Below are 17,183 nucleotides of genomic sequence, written 5' to 3'. Positions count from 1 at the left end.
GCTTGTTAGTTCTTCTGGGGGAAACAAGGCAATCCAATCCTCCTCATCAGAAAGAATGTCTAAAACATTTTTTGTTTCATTGGGTCCTATTCAATGATGCTTCTTTTGTTTCTATAGGCTCAAATCCAATTGAACGCTTAAAAAGATCGTGTGTCAAAGCTGCCAGCGACCACACACTGCCCGGTGTTTCACCTGCTCACATCCTGTGCTGTACTGGAGTTTGACAGGGCTGGACTTTGCTGCTCCACATAACTAAACTCAGAGAGAGAGAGAGGGTGAGAGAGAGGGAGAGAGAAAGCGTTGCTCATTTGTAAAAGCTTCTAAACAGCCAGATGAGTTTAGCCCGCAAAACAAAACAAAAAAGCAAAGTGAAGCAAAGCGGAGCAAACCAAACAATCCATTTTGTGAAAAGAGGAACAGAATCAAATTGCACAGCGGCTTTTGAGTTGAGCTACATAAAATGAAAGCAGAAAAGAGTGCTATGGAATCACTTATTCTCTGTGACTTTGGCTGCAGAGGGCTTTGCGGGAGAACACAGAGAGAGGCCGCGGGACTTGGCCCAGGTGTGGCGCTCAAAGGCCCTCAAATCTTCCCTCTCTGGACAAATTCTGTCAAGCACAACCCAGATCAACCACAGCACATACATACCTTATAGCTGACTAATTAATCATGATAATCGTGATAAGGTGAGTCAGGTCCCTCAGAAAGACAGGCTGAAGATATGCGAATGTGACCTTACTTGGAAATAGATGTGATCCAGTTCAGAGGCAATCGGGAGCGTGGGTCCTAATCCTATGTGACTGATGCTCTTACGAGAAAAGACAGGACCACACAGAGGGAAGATGGCCAGGTAAAGACCGTGGGAGTGGAGGCAGAGATTGGAGTGGTCTGGGCACAAGCAATGCCTGCGGCTACCAGACGCTGGACGAGGCAAGAAAGGACCCTCTCCCTGAGGCTTTGGAGGGGGCAAGACCTTAATTAAGACACCTTAATTTCAGACTTCTATCCTCCAGAACTCTGGGGAAATCATGTCTGCCTTCTTAAGCCACCCAGCTTGTGGCTCTTCGCTATGGCAGTCCTAGGAGCCAGGTACAGCAGCCATAACCGTAACCATCACCGTCTTCCGTTCATTGAGCGTTTATGTGTCTGACATGTCCCTGTGAGGGAGGAATTCTGAGGACCACACTGCGGAAAAAGAAACAAAGGCTCAGAGGAGTAAGATAAGATGTGAGAGGCCACATACGCTCAAACTCGAACTTGAACCTAGGAGTGCTGATTCCAGAGCCTGATGATCCGCCTCCATCGTTGCTCAGTTCTGTAGGTGGCTCATTCAGAACTGCTTTCCAAAACTTGTTTTCCCCAAGGGCATCAGACTCTGATTATTCTCAAGCTCTGGGGCTGTACTTCCAACAAGGTAGCCCCTGGCCACCTGTGAGTAACTAGGCGAATGTAATGTGGCCAGTGCGACTGAAGAATAGGATTATTTCTATTGAATTTTATTTATATATTTAAAAATCTAACAATTTATTCTTTTCTGCATAGTTGATTTTTTCTTATGTTTATTTTTTAACAAATTTTAACTTATTTCTTATTTTTTTGTTAATTTTAATTATTTCTAAACTTAAACTTAGAAACTGGAGAACTTTTTATCACTTATTATTTTTATTTTTTTTCTTTTTGGCTGCCTGGAGACATGCGGAGTTCCCAGGTCAGGGATCAGATCTGAGGCACGGGTGCAACCTACGCTGCAGCTTCAGCAATGGCCAGATCCTTTAACCCACTGCGCCAGGCCAAGGACTGAACCTGCATCCTGGAGCTGCAGAGATGCTGATGATCCTGCTGTGCCGCAGCGGGAACTTGTAGAAACTGGAGAACTTTTGTATGAAACAACTTGGGTGTATGAGTCAATGGTTATAACTAAATTTTATAAAATATAATTCAAATCAAGCATTTCTAATGAAGATTTAGCATCTGACTTTTTTTTTGTCTTTTTGCCATTTCTTGGGCCGCTCCCGCGGCATATAGAGGTTCCCAGGCTAGGGGTCCAATCGGAGCTGTAGCCACCAGCCTACGCCAGAGCCACAGCAACACGGGATCCGAGCCGCGTCTGCAACCTACACCACAGCTCACGGCAACGCCGGATCGTTAACCCACTGAGCAAGGGCAGGGACCGAACCCGCAACCTCATGGTTCCTAGTCGGATTCGTTAACCACTGCGCCACGACGGGAACTCAGATTTAGCATCTGAATCAAGATGTATTGTAAGTGCAAAAAAAATAACACACCGGAATTCAGACCTAGGACAAAAATATAAAATATCTCGTGAATAATTTTTATAACAATTACTTATTAGAATGATAAATTTTGGCTGTACTGGGTTAAAGAAAATACATTATTAAAATTACTTTCAGGAGTTCCCGTCGTGGCGCAGTGGTTAACGAATCCGACTAGGAACCATGAGGTTTCGGGTTCGATCCCTGGCCTTGCTCAGTGGGTTAACGATCCGGCATTGCCGTGAGCTGAAGTGTAGGTCACAGACGCGGCTCAGATCCCGAGTTGCTGTGGCTCTGGCGTAGGCTGGGGGCTACAACTCCGATTCGATCCCTAGCCTGGGAACCTCCATATGCCGGGGGAGCGGCCCAAAGAAATAGCAAAAAAGACAAAAAAAAAAATTAAATAAATAAATAAATAAATAAATAAAATTACTTTCATTGATTTCATTTTTTTTTTATTTTGCATTTTTAATGTGGTTACTAGAAAAACTGAAGTGACACACTTGATGTGCATTCTATTTCTTTTGGACAGTGCTTACTCTAGATTGAGTTCGTTCATTCATATCTTATCTTATACAGCCTGGAAAAGCTGATGGTTTCCCACACAGATGCTCTGCACCGATTATAATTATTTTTAGGCATTTTGTAACTTTATGATTTTGGTTGCTGTTGTGAATGGAGTTCCCCCTTGTTTCTTTCCCAATATATATTGTTCCCCTTCTCATTTGCCACATTGGGTTCAGAATGACAAATGAAGTTAATATATAAAAATCAGGAGTTCCCATTGTGGCTCAGTGATTAAAAAAAACTGATTAGTAACCATGAAGATGTGGGTTCGATCCCTGGCCTTCCTCAGTGGGTTAAGGACCTGATGTTGTGAGCTGTGGTGTGGGTTGCAGACTCAGCTTGTATCTGACATTGTTCTGGCTGTGAAATAGGCTGGCAGCTGCAGCTCTGATTTGACCTCTAGCCTGGGAATTTCCATATCCCGCAGGTGCAGCCCTAAAAAACAAAAAAAAAAAACCAAAAAAAACAAAAACAAAAACAAAACTCCAAAAAACAAAAAACAAAAAATCAAATCACATCTTTATTATTTAGATCAGGGATCAGCAAACTTTGGCTTGCAGGGACAATCTGGCCCACCATCTGTGCTTATAAATAAAGTTTTATTGGAACTCAGCTATTTCCACTTGCTTACCTATTCTGTGTGACTTTAGCAGAGCTGAGTAGTTGTGACAGAGTGTGGCCCTTAAGTCCTAAATATTTGCTATGTGGCCCTGTGCAGAAAAAGCTTGGTGACCTGATTTCGATGTAGACTTAAAGATGATTAAAAGAATAGCTGTAGCAATTCCAGTCGTGGTTCAGCAGAAACGAATCTGACAAGGATCTATGAGGATGCAGGTTGGACCCCTGGCCTTGCTCAGTGCGTTAAAGATCCAGCGTTGCTGTGAGCTGTGGTGTAGGTCTCAGACATGGATTGGATCTGGCAATGCTGTGGCTGTGGTGTAGGCCAGTGGCTACAGCTCTGATTCGACCCCTAGGCTGAGAACCTCCATATGCTGTGGATGTGGCCCTGAAAAGACAAAAAAAAAAAAAAAAAAAAAAAAAAGAATAGCTGTAGACTGAAAAAAAAAGTTAAAAAACCATTTTGGGCAATGGCAGCATGAGCAAACTTAGCCTTGAATTTCCCAAGATGACTCCTTTGAAGAGGACAGCATGCATATAAATGATTAAGTGTTGGGCTTTTGTTACAAAGTAAATCAACTTGGATGGATCTCTGGGGGGTTACGCTGAATGAGCAAGCCCGTCCCCAAAGATTACACACTGTATAAGTCCATTTGTATAACATCCTTGAAATGACAAAATTATACAAATAGAGAAGAGATTAGTGGTTGCCAGGCATTAGGATTTGGGGAAGGAGGAAGTTGTTTCTATGATGGGGCGACATACACAGCAGGTGGGATTTTCTGGATCTTGACTGTGGAGGTGATTGCATGAATCTTCACATGTGATAAAACTACACCACGCACACAGATACGTGAAAAACCGGTGAAATAAGAGAGGACTGTACCAATGTCAGCTTCCTGGAGATAACGCTGTGGTACAGGAAAGCCAGATGTGACCACTGGGGGAAACGGGGCACGAAGGATACCTCTGTTATTTCTTATACTTGCATATGAGTCATTATCTCAAACATTTAGTAAAACGTGTAAAGAGACAGCCAATCCCATTAGACTTCAGCCTCTGATTTCCTCACGCTACAAAACTTACAGGAAAGGCAGCAAACATCGAAGGTCATAAACAGGATTGATTTTGTGCAGGTGCTGGTCCTCACCCTCCCCACTCAGGGCGGGGCTGGACAGCTGCCCCCGGGAGAGCACTCTGGATTTTCTGAGGCTGGTGTTCACTGAATCCACACTTGCCACTCCACCCACGAGTCGGGGCCTGTGAATGCGGCCATGGCCCTGGCCAGCGAAGCTCACAGTTTGTGATCTTTCCAATGTTCAGAGAATCCCAACAAAACTAAGCCGAGTAAGTCCACGAAAAGGAAACGGGCTTTGCCATCAGACGGAACAGAACTTGATCCCCAGATGTGCTACTTATACGATGAATGACCTCAGTTTTCTTACATGTTAAACGGGAACAGATAATACCTACTGCCCAGGTGAACGTGAGAACCAGAAACGGTAATGCATTTCTAAGGTGCTCAATAATGTGAGCCATTATTAACCTGGAGACTCCCAGGCTGGAAGGCAGCCTCTGCTTTGAGGCTGTCAGGACTCATGCGGAGACAGGTGCTGGGCAGAGGCCGGCATTTGTCCAGCTTATGGATGTGCTAGTGTGGCCTCTCCCTGCCAGCTGGGGCCTCACAGAGGAGCCCATGTTCGGCCCTGAGCGCAGCAGGTGGAAGGCAGCTCAGCGGACTCAGAAACGCTCAAGGCTTTTTCTGACCCCTGACATCCTGGAGGCAGAGTCTGTACCCGAGCTCATGCCTGCTCCTCTGCAAAGCCCTCCCAGGAGGCCCAGGAAGGGGTGCAGCCAAGGGACGCACCGCTGTTTAACACAGCTCCTGGTGAGCCCCTGAGAGGGACTGCTGCTTCCTGGGCACACGTGTCAGGAAAACACGTTGTGGGGGGAGAAGGGGACTTCTTCCCCAGCGGATGGTACTGACCTTGATGCCACCCCAGGCCTGATGGGACAGGAACTCCACGGGACTGGTGGCGCCTGTCTGCCATGGCGATCGGAGCAGGAAGTCCACCTCTGCAGCGCTGACTTCCTGGTTCACGAGGAGAATCTGCAGCACGGAAAGAGGGCACTGTTTCCTTACCTGGGGGCAGGCGCGGGGCCTGGAGACCCTCGCGGCTGTCCCTCAGTGTAACTGCTGCTACTTCTAACGCTAGAGCTTGCCATCGGTTTGGCTGCTGAAAGAGGATGCAGCGGGAGAAAGTGTATATCCGTGTGGATCACCTCTGGGAGCGTCTGTCTTCACCCCAAACGTCAGCGTGACTTAAATGCAGGCAGTGAATGACTCTGTCTTGGTAACAAGGACTCTGTGAATCAATCACAAATGCCAGGAACCGCATCCCTGCAGGCCGACGGAGAAGATGGCACATGCAAACGACATCATTTGAAGAGAGGGTCAAAGTAACAGGTGGATAAATGCAAAACAGAGGGGCACACGAGAATCAGGAACACGGATGGGGTTCCAGAATGGAGGAGTGGCCAGCAAGCAGGGGTGGGGGGATTAAATTGACTAAACTTTCCGTGTGTGAGGTGTTTGTTTGTTTTTGCCTGTTTTTTTTTTTTCTTTTTAGGGCTGCATCTGTAGCATATGGAAGTTCCCAGGCTACGGGTCCAATAGGAACTATAGCTGCCAGCCTACACCACAGCCACAGCAATGCTAGATCCGACCTATACCACAGCTCACAGTAACGCCTGATCGCTGACCCAGTGAGCAAGGCCAGGGATCAAACCCGCATCCTCATGGATACTAGTCAGATTTGTTTCTGCTGAGCCACAACAGGAGCTCCATGTAAGTTTTTTTTTTAATTGAAGTATTGTTTATTTATAATGTTGTATTAATTTCTGCTGTATAGCAAAGTGATTCAGTTATACATAAATGTACCTTCCTTATTTTTGTTTTAAGGGCCACACCCATGGCATATGGAGTTTCCCAGGCTAGGGGTCCAGTTGGAGCTACAGCTGCCGGCCTACACCACAGCCACAGCAATGTCAGATCTGAGCCGTGTCTGTGACCCGCACCACAGCCCATGGCAATGCTAGATCCCTAACCCACTGAGCAAGGCCAGGGATCGAAGCTGCAATCTCATGGTTCCTAGTCGGATTCTTTTCTGTGTGCCACTGAAGGAACGTCCACTTTCTTTTTAAATATTCTTTTCTATTATAGTTTATCACAGAATATTGGTTAGAGTTCCCTGTGCTGTACAGTAGGACCTCATTGCTTATCCATTCTGTAATAGTTTGCATCTATGAACCCCAAACGCCCCGTCCATCCCACCCCCTCCCCCCTCCCCCCTCCGCCCCGGCAACCACAAGTCTGTTCTCCACGTGTGTGAGTCTGTTTCTGTTGCGTAGGTAGGTTCATCTGTGCCGTATTTTAGATTTCACATAGAAGTGATATCATATGGTATTGGTTTTTCTCTTTCTGACTTACTTCCTATAAGTGGTTTTGAAATGGGTTGTGGAGAAGCTGAGGAACGGGAAGATTTAGACAGGCCTTCCAGGGCTGGGCAGTGGAGAGGGCAGAGGCTGCGGACGGAACGAGTGTGGTGGCTGCATGGGAGGAAAAGGCGTTTGGCTTGGTTAGAACTAACAATTCACACTGAGGGGTGCTCAGGAAATGGGTCTCACCCCTTCAAATAGCGTTGTCTGCTGAGAAGTCACAGATGGGAATACTTGCCAAGGGAAAATAATGTGGCTGGTCTGAGGAAAAGTCTTTAAGGAGAAAACAGCCTAGGAATGGCAGATGAAGCGAGGAAGCCCTTGTGAGATGCGGGTGCGATATTTATGAGGAGACTGGACTGAACTCTAGGGGGCGGAAGCCCCATGGGCCTGGGGGTGGCGGCGGCGGCGGCGGCGGGGGTGGGGGGAGAGATGAGTGGCAGCAGGGAGTTCATCTCTGTTGGGGCTCAAGTTCTTCCTGTGATGGCCAAGCCATCATCGGAGCTGGAGAGGGAAGTGCACAGGGTGAGAGGGAGAGGCCATGCGGATGCCCCCTATGAGTTCATGCTTCGGGACGTGCAGACAGCATCAGCGCAGAAGTGATTCCAGAATATCTGGCTTTTTTTGGCTGTGCCCATGGCATGCGGAAGTTTCCAGGCCAGGGACTGAACCCATGTCACAGCAGTGACCTGAGCCACAGCAGGGACAACGCTGGATCCTTAACTGCTAGGCTACCAGGGAATTCTATCTGACTTTTAGAATTGGAAGAGGCCTACAGGATAATCTGGTCTGTGCTTCTAATTTATATATAGGAAAAAAATCCCAGTCCTAAAGGATTAGAGACATAGGTGCAAGGAGGTAAATTTTCATGGTTTTTGATGCGGAGAATAAGTAGAAGACAAGTGTTTCTTATTAACAATGGAGGCCCTGGAGTTCCCTTTGTGGATCAGTAGAAAAGAATCTGACTAGCATCTGTGAGGATTCAGGTGTGACCCCTGGCCTCGCTCAGTGGGTTAAGGATCCTGTGTTGGGGGGAGCTGTGGTGTAGTTCGAAGATGTGGCTTGGATCCCGTGTTGCTGTGGCTGTGGTGTAGGCTGCCAGCTGTAGCTCTGATTCGACCCCTAGCCTGGGATATTCTATATGCCACAGGCCCTTAAAAGACAAAACAAAACCAGAAACAAAACAAAACCAATGGAGGCCATGATGCTCCCAAACCCTTGTGAATTAGAGTTCTTAAGGACTTTGCTAAGGTCGAGGCTGCTACAGCTATAGAAGGACATTTGCAACTTCTTATTCTTTCTTATTGAGAAATTAAACTTGTAATCCTGAAGGTAAATAAATAATGAGCGATATTCTAACAAAGCTCTTACTGCATCTCAAAAAGCATCCTGTTATTGGTTTGGCCATCCAGTTGCATCCTCAGGGTTAATTTGTTGATTGGTAGTGGCTGCTGGAAGGCTCTTTTGAGGATGATCTTACTTAGATGATCCAGGATCACCACGAAATAGTGCGCCAGTCGATTAATCACATCTGCCACGACTGGGACAACGGTCGGGGCAGCAGACATGCACCATATTGGACCTTCTCGTCGGATGCCTCTTCACATACCATGGGAACGATGTTAAAGGAAGTGTCTTTACACCCAGTGGATAGTTGCTGTAAAATGACCTGTTTTCTGGAAAGTTCTTCAACCCACTTTTACCTGAAAGGTGAGCTGGGCAAGGTAGGTCAGCTTATCACACTCGAAGAGCCCGCGGGTGGTGTACTGGTACACAGAGAAGGTGATGCTGTCTATTAGATTGGCCACTCGTCCCTTGAGGCTCTCATCAGGAGCAGCCTTCTCCACGGCCTTCTGGAAGACGGTGCGGAAGGCCTGGGGGCGGGAGGTAGGACACTGGTAATTTACACAGCTCTTTGTACGTGGCTAGTAGTCATTCCTGTGATGAATATGACAACTTGCCAGTCACAGAAATGTTTCCCCGCAGTCCCTGCCAAGAAGGGACAGTGGGAACAAGAAGACCTCTGTCTTAGTTTGCCAAGCTTTTGTCTTAGTTTGCTCATATAAATTACTAGGCTGTCACCAAGGGGACCACGCTACGCGGCACACGGAGAGGAGCCTAAAGTTTTGGTCAGTGAAAAAGAAATGTCCAGTGGCCAGAATAATTAGATTTAACCCAGTAAGTTTTGCTGGGAAGTAAACAGTCAACAATAACCAGTTAGGATGAATCTATCCACTAGATTGTAAAATTCTGGACAGAATCAATATCTTGTACAACTCTGAGTATTCTTAATATTCACTCAGCACTGAAAATATTTTTAGTTAATTACTCTTCCTTTTGGTAATCATCAGAATATCAGGTGTTCCTTGTTTTTCTATTGACTCTACAGTCATGTGATGAGTCTTTTCCAAATTCTTTTTTCTCATGGACCCTTCCAACAATGGTAGGAAAATAGCCTGCTTTGGTTACATCTTCTGAACTATACATTATGGATATAAAGTGAAATAAAAATCATATGGTAGTTACTGCTGTGAACCATATATTACGGACATAATGTAAAATAAAAATCATATGGTAGTTGCCGCTATGGCATAACAGGTTAAGTATCAGTGTTTTCTCTGTGGCTCGGGTCACTGCTGAAGCTTGGGTTTGATTCTCGGCCCAGGAATTTCCATGTGCAGTGGGTGTGGCAAAAAAAATCACATGAATCAATTTTCCACTATTTTAAACTGAGATATTGACTATTTATAAAAATTCCTATCAGGAATGCTACATTTTTAATGTGATATGAATAGAATGATTCAATAAAGAGAATAGAAATCACGATATGATTAGGTCCTTTTTTATATGATTAGGTCAATTTTTTATGATTTTTATATGATTTTTTATATGATTTATGATTTTTAAAATATGATTAGGTCAATTTTTTTTTTCTTTTCTAGGACCACACCTGCAGCATATGGAAATTCCCAGGCTAGAGTCGAATTGGAGCTGCAGCTGCCGGCCTACACCACAGCTCACAGCAATGCCGGATCCTTAACCCACTGAACAGGGCCAGGGATGGAACCCCCATCCTCATGGATCCCAGTCGGAGTGTTTCTGCTGCACCACAACGGGAACTCCCTGATCTTTTCAATTTTTGGCTATGCATATTTTCAGTCTTTTTAAAAAAAATTTGAACATATATTTTCACAGGCTTTATATAATTTCCTTTTTTTTCAGGAAGAGTCAAGGCAGTAGATTTCAACTAGTCGCCGAACTAGGGAGGCGATCCCGTCATTACTAGGCTTATCATGCTAACTTGTATACTGTTTTAAAATCTTTTATTATTCTTTCATATGCTGCTTTGACCTGAATATAATGCCAAGCATGGGATTTCTGTTAGAAACAAAATATTACAAACACAGTTCACTGAATCTGCTGAGACTCCGAGTGGAGGGAGGCGGATTAGGGCGGGATAAAATGCCGTCCCCGAGTGACTGAGTTCCAGGTAGTGGCAGCCCTCTGATTTCTCAGCAGCTCATCTTCACCCCCACGCCCTGGCCTCCACATGGCAGCTGACCTTCACTGAATGAGGTGCGCGCTCTCTGCGTGTGCGTGTGTGTGCTTGTGCACACTTTCAGTTTGTTGAGTTAAATCAAAGAAGTTCCTCAGAAATGTTCCACCCCCCCAGTGCCTCCTCAGTTGTGGTCTTTCGGTGAGAGCCTTAGGGGAGAGAGATACACTTTTCAGAGACGTACTTAAAATTCACAGGTCTTCACTTTTTCATGAGTAAGATGTGTTTAGTCAGCACTACGATTTGCTAAAGTCGTTGGTTTTAGAACTATTTCAGCAACCGTAAAGCAGTAGCTTTGAGGATATTAGAGTAATAAGGAAAATAATTTAAAGTTGGACCATCAGCATGGCGTGCTTCGCTCTTAACTGATACGAACGACATGCACATTTGATCGTCTCTATTACATTTTAAGCTCTAGGGGCAGGGGTCGCTTCTGACAGTTCTTGGCACTCTCTTCCACACGTTCAGTAAGCACAGGACCCACTCTAGCACATGTATTTACTGAGCGAGCAGGGCCGAGACCTGCCGTGGCCTCTCCTTCTGTTCCAGCCAAGTAACCAATGAGCCACGAAAGCTCAAATTAACGGCAATGGAACTGCTCTGCTGAATTTGATCTTAAATGCCTGCCACGGCTAAGGCGGTGCGTGGATAGTTGCCTTGGAGAGCTGCACTGGCTACGTTCGTCGTACGGCTTTATAGGATGATGCAAAAGCCTGCAGGTGTAAGTCACCTTGAGAGAAAACTGGTACAGGGGGTGAATCCTGCTGAGGTCGTTCATGATGAAGTAGAGCAGAGAGGCTCGGGCAGCTGCCGGCCGATAGTGCTCTCGGGCCTCATTGATTTTCACTTCCGTCAGCTGGGCCTCCTGCACCTGTTACAAAAATAAATGGTGGTCCGTTGTTCAAAACAAGCAGGGCTTCCTGAGAATCCACGCGGCTTCTCTGAGGAAGCACCCTGTGTCTGTGTGTGGAGTGGGCAGAGCAGGGTGGGGACAGTGGCTACAATGGCAGAAAGCTGCCATGGCACTGCATCATCGAGCTTGAGTGAGAAACAGATCACACGGCTAGTCCATCTCGGGGTGAGCGTGTCAGCCCCTCGGGGCGATGTGGGGTGGGGGAATGTGGGAGAAATGTATAGTGGGAATCCAGTAAAAGCAGCAGCATCTAATTTTCCGTTTTCTTAACTCTTATGAGGTAATATGTAAAATCACAAAGAAAATCACTTTCAGTGGAATAGTCTATATTCAGAAAATTTCTCATCAGAGGTTAAAAACAAGAAAAGGATTAGGGATTCTATAGGAACATGCTATTACAGACAACCTCAGTGTGACCTCCAGAATAGAGCCACACTACTACTAATTCATACGAGTCCCACAGAAGAAAACAATGATACCTATTGAAAATGAGCTTGTGGTACATAATTACAAACTTCAGGAGGAAGTGTTGCTGAAGGGAACAGTTAGAAGAACCCCCCCAAAAAAATACCAGAAGGATTAGCATTCCAAGAGCTTAAGATGACTGAACTACCTAAAATTCACCATGAACTATTCTATTTAAAAGTGGTAGAGATAAAAGAAAGCATAAAATCAAGACATTATAAAAAAGAACCAACATTACCTGAAAAAGTGCTAACTAGAACTTCTAAAAACAAGAATACAGTTATTTAAATGGAAAACTCGGTGCACTGGTTAAATAATAGACTTGAGCTGAAAGAGTACAAGCAAACTAACAGATAAATCTGACAAAACTATTACACAAGCAGCTCAGAGAGAAATAAAGATGGAAAATATACAAAAGAGGTTATGAGACTTCAGAGATAAAATGAGAAGATTAAAAATCACATCTAACAGAAATAAGTAGAGAATAGAGAGAAAGGGAGAGAGGCAATTTTTGAGCTACAATAGTTAAGAATTCTCCAGAATTGATGAAAGACCAGAGCTTTTACTTTGAGGAAGCAGTCAATGCCAAAGAAAACTTTTTATTCACAAGCCCTTGAAGAAGTAATTATTTGCTTCAATTAGAAGAAAACTGCATCCAAAAGGAATAAATGAGATGCAAGAATTTCTTTCTTCTTCTTCTTTTTTTTTTTTTTGGCCACTCCCAGGGTGTGCAGACATTCCTGCCAGGGATCAAACCCCTGCCACAGCAGCGACCTAAGCCATAGCAGTGACAGTGCCAGATCCTTCACCCACTGAGCCACAAGGCAACTGTAAGAATTTCTTAAGTACACGGTTCATCTAAATAACAAAGAATATAAAACCATAACGAGTTTGGAAGTAGTAGATGAAAGCAAGGTGGCACTAAAATGTTATAAAACAGTGACAGAAGATGGAGAACAATGATCCAAGTATTCTAAAATCCTTATATTGTTTTGGAAGAGGCTAAATATAGTGCTTAATTTTAGACTTTGTTAAGTCAATATATGTATTGTCACATGTAAAATGAAATACATTTTTCATATATAAATAACTAAGATTAATCAGTAAAATAGTAATAGTAAATAACTTTAAAATCTGCAAAGGATAAATGAGGTGGATAAAGAAAAAACAAGAAAGGAGAAAAAATGGCAAAAAGCATGGTTAACAGAAAGTACAAATTAAGATAATAGAAAGAAATTCAGCTATATCGTTAATGTTAAAAAATGTAAATTGGTTAAATTCAGTAGTTAAAAGACAAAGATTCTCAGAAGGGAGTAGAACTGAACAAAAATCACATAATTGCTCAGACTGGGGTTATCACAGATTCATACTCTTCATGCTTACCTGGGTCCTTAATGCTGCCCATTAATCTGTGCCCCCAGTTAACTCTCCTTCTCTCCTGCAACAGCTATTGCAAACTTTAATTCCTCTCCCCAGGTGCCTTACCTCACTACCATTCCCTCGCTCTCAGCAGAGGAACTCGACTCAAGCTGTCAGAGACCATCAGGAAGGAAGTTCCTTAATTGCTGCCTTCCTCTCTACTCCCTTAATTTTCTACCCCCTACTCTTGCTGCTGTCCTGGACCCATGGACCGTTTCTAAACTCACGTCTGCCTCCTCGCCACTCTCATATGGGAACTAACTCTCCATTTTTCTAAAGATAAGCTCTTCATCAGTGACCTGAATTATATTTCCCCTGACTTTCTTTTCTTCCTTTGTTTTTTTTTCTGTTTTTTTTTTTTTTTGTCTTTTTGCTTTTTCTAGGGCCACTCCCAAGGCATATCGAGGTTCCCAGGCTAGGGGTCTAATCGGAGCTGTAGCCGCTGGCCTACACCAGAGCCACAGTAACTCGGGATCCAAGCGGCATCTGCGACACACCTCACAGCAACACCAGATCCTTAACCCACTGAGCAAGGCCAGGGATGAACCCGAAACCTCACGGTTCCTAGTCGGATACGCTAACTGTGGCGCTGCAACGGGAACTCCTCCCCTGACTTTCTTATGTACTCCCACTATATCAACCATTCTTCTTTTTGCTGTACAGTCAGCTCTTCTCAACTGCTTCTTCTTCTCTACCATCCATGCCTCCTCCCATGTCCAGCTAGGATCTTGGCATCCTCAGTCTCTCCCACCTTTGACTCCATCAAAGTCTCCAAGGATGCTGTGTCCTCCTTAAGTTACAATCCTTCCCTCCCCCACACCACCATCTCGTAGTTTGGCTTCCTTAAAGAGCTGCACAGACTCGCTTCCCCTTTCTTGACTCCCATTTACTCTCATTCTAAGGCAAGGTGGCTTCTGCTTCCGCCACTTCATGGAAACCATTCTCCTCAAGGTTATTGCTAACTCCTTTTTGCAAAATTCGGGAGACCCATCGCCGCTGTATCTTATTTGAGTTCTGAGCAACATTCAACACCACTGACATCCTTTCTTGAAATGTTTTGTTTCATAATGCCTTATTTACCTGCTTTTCCTCCCATTTCTGCTCTATTCAACAGTGTGTCTTCTGTACTTCCTTTGAAATGTATTAGCATTCCTCAGTGCTCTACTTCTAGTTTTATCACTGCACACACATCGCCCAGGTGGCTTCACCCTAAAGTTTCAGTGGTCAAGTACTTGCTCAGGACTCTCATCACTCTGTCCCCAGTCAAGATCCCATATCCCCAAATCCCTGGAACATTCCCATGTGAATGGCCCAGAGGCATTTCGAACTCAACATGACATAAACGAAAACTATCATTTCTTCACATTCCCAAATCTACTTTTGCTCTCTTCTTTCAGGTACTGGCACCAATACCCACCTAGATATTTATTCCTGGAACCTGAGACATTTCCTTGATTCTATCTTTATCCATGTATCATCATACCTAATCAATTAACAACCTTTTTCAATTCTACTTCCTTGGATTTTCTCACTTCTTTGCACCACCACTGCCAACCCTAAGTTGGGTAACCATTACCTCTAATCTGAATTACCATACCCCTGCTGCTTTCGCTGCCTCCTGCTTTCCCAAGATCTCCACACTGTAGCTGGAGTGGATCCCCAGCTCCCATCAACAACTCATACTTCCTGGCATGGTGCCCGAAGCCCTTCGCAACGTGAAACGCAGTCCACCTTCCATGCCTCATCTCCAGCGACCATGTCACCCCCTCAACAATCTCTCCGTGTTCCAGTCGCCGCACTACAGGAAAACATCCCTTCCCTCTCACCCATCGTGGGTTGAGGGCTTTTCCTCTGTCTTCGTGACTCCATGTGCCTCCTCTCCTACAGCCCTCATCACAGTTTTGTAACTGCCTGTCTTTCTCCCTTAGCGGAGGCTGGGATTCTTGGCTTCCTCGCTGTACCCCTAACTTTTGTCATGGAATTTGGAATATAAGAGCCCCCAAGTAAGTATTCGTTGGATGAATGAATGAGAAAGAGGAAGAAGACATTAAGAAAAGAAATGATGAAAGAAAAAAAGGCTCCATACGATGTCTGGCACACAGCAGGCACTCACAATTGTTCATTGACTTGAAATAGAAAGAAAAAGAAGGAAGAGGGAGGAATGGGGAGGGGTGGAGAGGTAAACAGGGTTGACTGCATCCTGATCTCCCTCTGTGTGAGCGAGGGGCCATTTCCCCATCTCTCCTGCCCGAGGCAGTAGATCTTCTACTACAGCTGTTTCACAAGCTCTGCTTGCTCCTCTCTGGAGACTTAGAGGCCATAGAGAAGCAGCACTAAAACATGGTGGTGGTCACACGACAGCCACAGAGGCAGGCAAGGCCGGGCCCTTCTACTTTCAGCCTCTCACTCCAGCCTTAGTTGTGTGTTGTCCCAGAGGGGGTAAGACCTGTTTCACCTGCCCTGCTCATCATCGCTTCTCACTTTCCTAACTTGTCCTTACCTGGGACAAAGTCTTTTTTCTCATACTTGGAGAAATCCCATCAACCTGACAATAAAGGCATCCTTTCAAAGTGCATTGCTCCTGGACACTGTTCAGACACGCTTATCCTGCTCCAAACAAGAATCTTAACTACTCTTCTGACCCAAGAGCACAACTGGGGATGTGGAAGGGCCTCTGTGAGGTCAGCAGTCTGCTGGGAAAGGGCCAGGGGGTTGGCCTCATCAAGGCCCGTCCTGTAGTCACCCATAAGGGAAATCAAAGTCTCCCAAATGTTGTGAAATACAGGATGATATTTGTTTCGTTTGTTGTTTGCTTGTTTTGGGAGCCGTTTCCCGGGACGCCACTGGAGATTGCTCGTTAAAATCAGGCTGGTGAGATTCTTGCAGGCTGCGGGTTTTTCCCGAGGAGCAGTCACGCCTGAACCGGTCAACTGGTATGACAGGGCGATTCCTTAGCTTCCGGGCAATTCCGCAGATTCAAGGAGTTTCAGTCTGAACGACTGGTCTCTGCCCTGAATACAGGCCCTGCCCGCTGTACGTGCTAAGCAAGCGAATGGGGGCAGAGCTCTCAAGAGCATCTCCCAGGGGAGGGCTCTGCGTCACGCGGGATGCGAGGTAGCCCCTTCAGGAATCCTGCCTAGCTTGGCTTTCTGGAAGAAACTCAGGAAGATGCAAGAGCCCTCTGTTACTCTTGACTTTTTTTCCCCAGAAGTTGGACTTGGGGACCAGAAGGAGGGCCTCCGCCTCGCAGCCGAGGCTGCTGGGTCTTACTTTTTTCTCAACTTCCGCTGCCGTCTGCTTGGTGATCTCAAGGTTCTCCACCAGGGCGGTTTCTCCCAGGAAGTTCCCGGAGGCCGAGGAGAGGCGAGACAGCAGGTTGTCTTCCAGGGTTTTGAGGGTGATTTTGAACCCATTCTGCTGCTTCGTGAGCTCTGACTGCAAATGTCAAGTAAGGGGGAGTCAGGAATAGAAACAACGCAGGGCCTCCTACTCTTGGGGAAGGTCTGAAAAAATAAAGGGCTGTGGGGTCAGAGTCTCTTCTCTTAGCAAACTGGAGGCAGAACAGCATGCTTGGGACCAGGAGCAGATGAGGTCAGTGGATGAACCGAACCCCAACTGTACGCATGACTAGTCATGTGACCCCTGGGCCGCGTTACCCCATAACACCTCAGTAACTTCAGCTGGGTTAACCTGTCTCTACTCGCAGGAGTGCAGTGCGAGGCCGGGCATAATGCTGGGACACGGTCAGCCACCAAGTGGAGGTCACTTCTGGGAAGGGTTAGAGGGTGGGGTCAAGTTTTACTTTTCTGGAGGGTCCTCTCTTATCACCACTTTACTGCCCCCAAAAGGAAGAGCTCTCCTATAGATCCCCTTA

At 45.6% G+C, this 17,183-nt stretch overlaps 1 protein-coding gene across 20 annotated transcripts in view; it reads right to left on the bottom strand.

Annotated features, from left to right (window-relative positions):
• Positions 1 to 17,183, bottom strand: part of DNAH9 (dynein axonemal heavy chain 9) — a 330,145-nt gene that overhangs the window by 71,269 nt on the left and 241,693 nt on the right. For 19 of the 20 annotated variants that reach the window (XR_014821870.1, XR_002337369.2, XR_014821872.1 and 16 more), the window contains 4 exons: positions 16,580 to 16,744; positions 11,243 to 11,383; positions 8,660 to 8,830; positions 5,446 to 5,568 (listed from right to left, as the gene is read on the bottom strand). Coding sequence is in view for 13 of the 20 variants with exons in the window: in XM_084986157.1 (XP_084842283.1) it covers positions 5,446 to 5,568; positions 8,660 to 8,830; positions 11,243 to 11,383; positions 16,580 to 16,744 (600 nt within the window). In the remaining 7 variants the exon portion in view is untranslated. Of the gene's footprint in view, positions 1 to 5,445; positions 5,569 to 8,659; positions 8,831 to 11,242; positions 11,384 to 16,579; positions 16,745 to 17,183 lie in introns of those variants that run through there. The other variant, XR_014821873.1, reaches the window with a different exon arrangement.

The sequence above is a fragment of the Sus scrofa genome, chromosome 12, assembly GCF_054392235.1.
Source record: "Sus scrofa isolate SSC_HxYL_T2T_F1_AM1 chromosome 12, Sscrofa_HxYL_maternal_Yorkshire_Landrace_v2.0, whole genome shotgun sequence".
In the NCBI taxonomy this organism is placed as follows: Eukaryota; Metazoa; Chordata; class Mammalia; order Artiodactyla; family Suidae; genus Sus; species Sus scrofa.
The sequence above is the reverse complement of the archived record's forward strand: the minus strand, read 5'-3'. Positions and strand labels throughout refer to the sequence as shown.